Here is a 3861-nt window from a genome sequence, read left to right as displayed (position 1 = left end):
CAAGCTGCCCCAGGGCAGGTTTAGCTGGAGCTGAGGAACAATTCCTTGCCCAGAGGGTGCTCAGGCATTGGAACAGGCTGCCCAGGGCAGGGCTGGAGTCACCGTCCCTGCAAGTGTTCACAGCCCGTGTAGACGAGGCCTCAGTGCCAGGGGTCAGTGGTGGCCTTGGCAGCGCTGGGAACGGTTGGACTTGGTGAGCTTAATGGTCTTTTACAACCTGGTTGAATCTGTGATTCTGTGATACTGCCAGATTGCACCCAGAGTGGAAAAGAATGCACGCGCCAGGCATGGACCTAAAGACCACAGCTTCCACTTGGAAAAGAAAATATTTACAAGCATTCACTAGTATTCAGGGGTGGTTTCCTGAACACTTCCATCACTCTGATAGCAGCCAAAAGAGACTGTAGCCTTCCCCTGCATAGCAATGTGTTCTTGTAACTCATCCTTTGTTCTCTACTTGTCCTTGTGTGATCAACTGGACCACTGACCTTAAAATTAATGTTTTTCCCCAAAGATTAGCTCTCAGACTGAACATCTTACTCATCATCCCAAGATCTCTCCGTAACAAATCACCTGGAACAAAACAAGAAGCCCTTTTTCCGAGGTAACAAAAAAAAAAAGCCATCCCACATTCCTCATATACCAGTGAATCAAAAAGTCTGATTTAAATAAACCCAAACAATTATGAAGTCCAGTGTCCAGCTCTGCAGAAAGGAAAAATTGAATTTCTCTTAGCATAAGCATCAGAACTAGAGGTAATGTGCTGCATCTGAAAACAGTAAGATAAGATTTCAATATGGCTCTAACCAAGCTAATGGCAACCTCTTATCAGGCAAAAAGTTGCTGCATGGTAAAATAAAGCAGACTTAAAAAACCATACTAGAGCAATATTGATCAAAAATAAGCTCTGGAATGCCTCTATTCAGTGTGCAATTGCTCCAAACTCCTCTGAAGTGCCAACTGTTTGGGAGGACTTAAAATACCTCAGCTTCATTATTTATCAAATAATGCATTACTCTTCCCTACTATATAAAGTTTACTTTCACTTCTTCTTCATCCCTTTTGTTTTCACATATGTTGGTCTGAAAGAATGACAGCTAAACCCACACATTTCTCTCCTATTTTTGCCCACTCATCTTTCCTGCTGTCTTCTGAATAGATGGACAGCGGTGGTTCCAGTGGATCTGTGAAACAATTCTTTCATTTAGCACCCAGTTAGGTCAAACACTGTCAAATGCTCACTTCTCTGGAGCCTGACTCATGTCACTCCAAAAACATCAGGTGTGATGTTTAACTAAGTTGACAGCAGACAGTATGAAAATATGAAGCTGGTATGTGACGAGTGCTTTTGGTCCCCTCCAGAACCAGAAAGCCTGTATTTAATCAAGAAACTTCTTACTTTTCACATCTTTTTGCCTTTGAGACAGGAAGAAATAGAACAGGAACAGGTCAAACTTTTCTCCTTAAAAAAATTAACTCTTAACAAGGCCTGGGGTATTCTTTTTCTCTCTTTTAAACCTAAAATCTTCTAAGACAACAAGCACTTCCTTCAGCCTTGCTTTTCTCAATGTAGCCTGAAAGGACATATGCTGATGCATTCCACAGCTTCATTTTCAGCTTATTTAGAAGATTCCCCCCACTCCTGCAAGAACATCATCTCCATCCATTTCCTATGTTGACAAGATTACCTGGAAGCAATTTGTGTCTGAGGGTTCCTGCTAACCCAGAAACTTAAACAGAAAAAACCCAAAGCCATTTGCATATGTGGCTTTATCAGTATGAATCTTTGGTTCAAACTGCTAAATGACTGTCATCATCTGGCTCTGGAAATCTCAGCACCACCTATCAATAAGAAACCACCTCAGCCTGTCAATCATTGTTTCTATAACAAGTAACAGTCCACAACTAGGTTAAGTAAGATCTAACCCTGAGTTCAAGTGCCACGAAGTTAATTAGAAAAATGAAGAGACTAAAAGCACCAAGTCCTGTAACTACAGACATTATTTATATCCCAGCTATACCCACCCCTTCAGCCCAGGTGTCCCAGAACAATAATGCTGCAGGAATATTCTTATTCCCTCATAACTCTTTTAACATAGGACAGCCAAAACCATCCTTCAAATCCAGTCATCAGCAACAAATAACTCCAGCAACAAAGAGGACAACTGTCATCAAAATCTGTGAAGAAGAGAAGAACTCAACAGAAAATAGTTCAAGAGGAGGAATAGAGAGTACTAGATGCAAAGAAACTTCTGAAGCTTGGAATAAAAATATGAACATAGTTTGCATATTCCAGAAATACTTTTACTCCAGTTCCATAAACCAGTGCGTACCATTGATCTTGCTCCAAAGAGCAGCCCACTTCTTGCTCACTCTGGGTGCTCATTCCAGTATCTGCTTCACTCACCATGTGCCCCAAGGCAAGCATTCATGCAGCCACACAGTAGACTCTATCAAATTAAAACTATGGGTTTCTTTTTTGTCTCAACATCAAAAAATAAAGCTGGAGGAGCTCAAAGTAAATATGAAAACATGTATATAAAACAATGATCCGTTATGGATGCATTCTGACATTAAAAGAGACCAGTGCAACACAATAACTCCAATCTTGGGCATTCAATTTGCTTTTTCTCCATGAGTGAAGTGGTCTTTACCTCTTATCACAGCATCTCCACCTGCTGGAGTTCCGTTTTCTTGTGGCGCTACAAGTGTTTCCAGGATTACTTGTGTGGCCCCAAGTCTTGGCAGGGTAACATGTTTAAGAAATGGCAAATTGTTTTTCTTGGCAAATGCCTGGCTTGTTTCTCTCCTTTTCCTAAGAAAGCCACCCTCTGGAAATAAAACAATCCATTTCCGATTGCGGCTCCTGTAATATCTTTCTAGATGCTCCTTGAGTAACACAAGCTGCTGGTCACGGTGTGCTCTTCCCTGTAAGGATAAAACATTACCTAAATAAAATGAATGCTGAAGAGAGAGAACATTAGCCAGATAATTATTACATTCCTAAGATTCCTCTCTTGTCAGAGATACAAATAAGCCCCTAAGACAACACAAACCAACATTCTCCTCAGAGTACCCACTGGTGGCCAAATTAATGCCACTTTGCAGAGAGGCTGAAAAAACCTTCCTGAAACTGGGGATGAAGCTCCAGATTTGATGACTTCTCTTCAAGAGTGACATCCAGACTGTAACTGGGAACTTCAAGTAAGAGGAGGATGTGTTTACAGAATTCCCTAGTTGTTACTGTGTCTCAAGTTGAATTTGCTAAACTGAATTCTGCAAACACAGTCTAGAGGTCGAGCTGTGGTTCTGGGGTCTATCTATCATCAGACATTTCTGCAAGCCAAACAGGATCTCTGCTTCCACTATCTTCTATGCACCTCTCCCCTCACCCCCAGCCTGTATTAGGATTGCAGAGACATCAGACAGACCTGGAGACCAGGCCTGAGAGGGGTTACCACAGCAGAACCACAGGTTTCACCCAAATCTGTGGTGCTCAAGTGACTCGTTCATGTCTCCTCTTCGAGGTATTAGCACAGCTTCTTCACTTAAGACAGTGAGATATGTCCTTAATTACTGCAGAAATATCTTCAGTATCTTCAACAACAATCTTTTCTCTTCCATCTCTGCAGACAGCAAGAGCAAGCTACCAAATCTTCACAGGAATTAATGTACACCAATTAGCACTTTTGAGTGCTTCAAAGTGATTTTCCCAAATCATTCAAAAGACACGGGAGTCCAAAATTTGAGCTCTCCTCAGCAGAGATGATTTTAATTCTCTGAAAGATCACCACAACTGCCACAAACTTTCCATTGTTCAATGGTTGGTTGGGGTTTTTTTGAAGGAGGAAGGAAGAGGGC

General features: G+C 41.6%; 1 protein-coding gene across 1 annotated transcript in view; it reads right to left on the bottom strand.

Annotated features, from left to right (window-relative positions):
* LPGAT1 (lysophosphatidylglycerol acyltransferase 1) overlaps positions 1-3861 on the bottom strand; it is a 58497-nt gene that overhangs the window by 19625 nt on the left and 35011 nt on the right. Inside the window, exon 4 of the mRNA XM_010024157.1 lies at positions 2655-2928. Coding sequence (XP_010022459.1) covers positions 2655-2928 — 274 coding nt within the window. The remainder of the gene's footprint in view (positions 1-2654; positions 2929-3861) is intronic.

This window comes from Nestor notabilis, unplaced genomic scaffold (genome assembly GCF_000696875.1).
Source record: "Nestor notabilis isolate BGI_N333 unplaced genomic scaffold, ASM69687v1 scaffold16171, whole genome shotgun sequence".
NCBI lineage: Eukaryota > Metazoa > Chordata > Aves > Psittaciformes > Psittacidae > Nestor > Nestor notabilis.
Note: the sequence above shows the minus strand (reverse complement) of the source record. Positions and strands in the feature narration are given on the sequence as shown.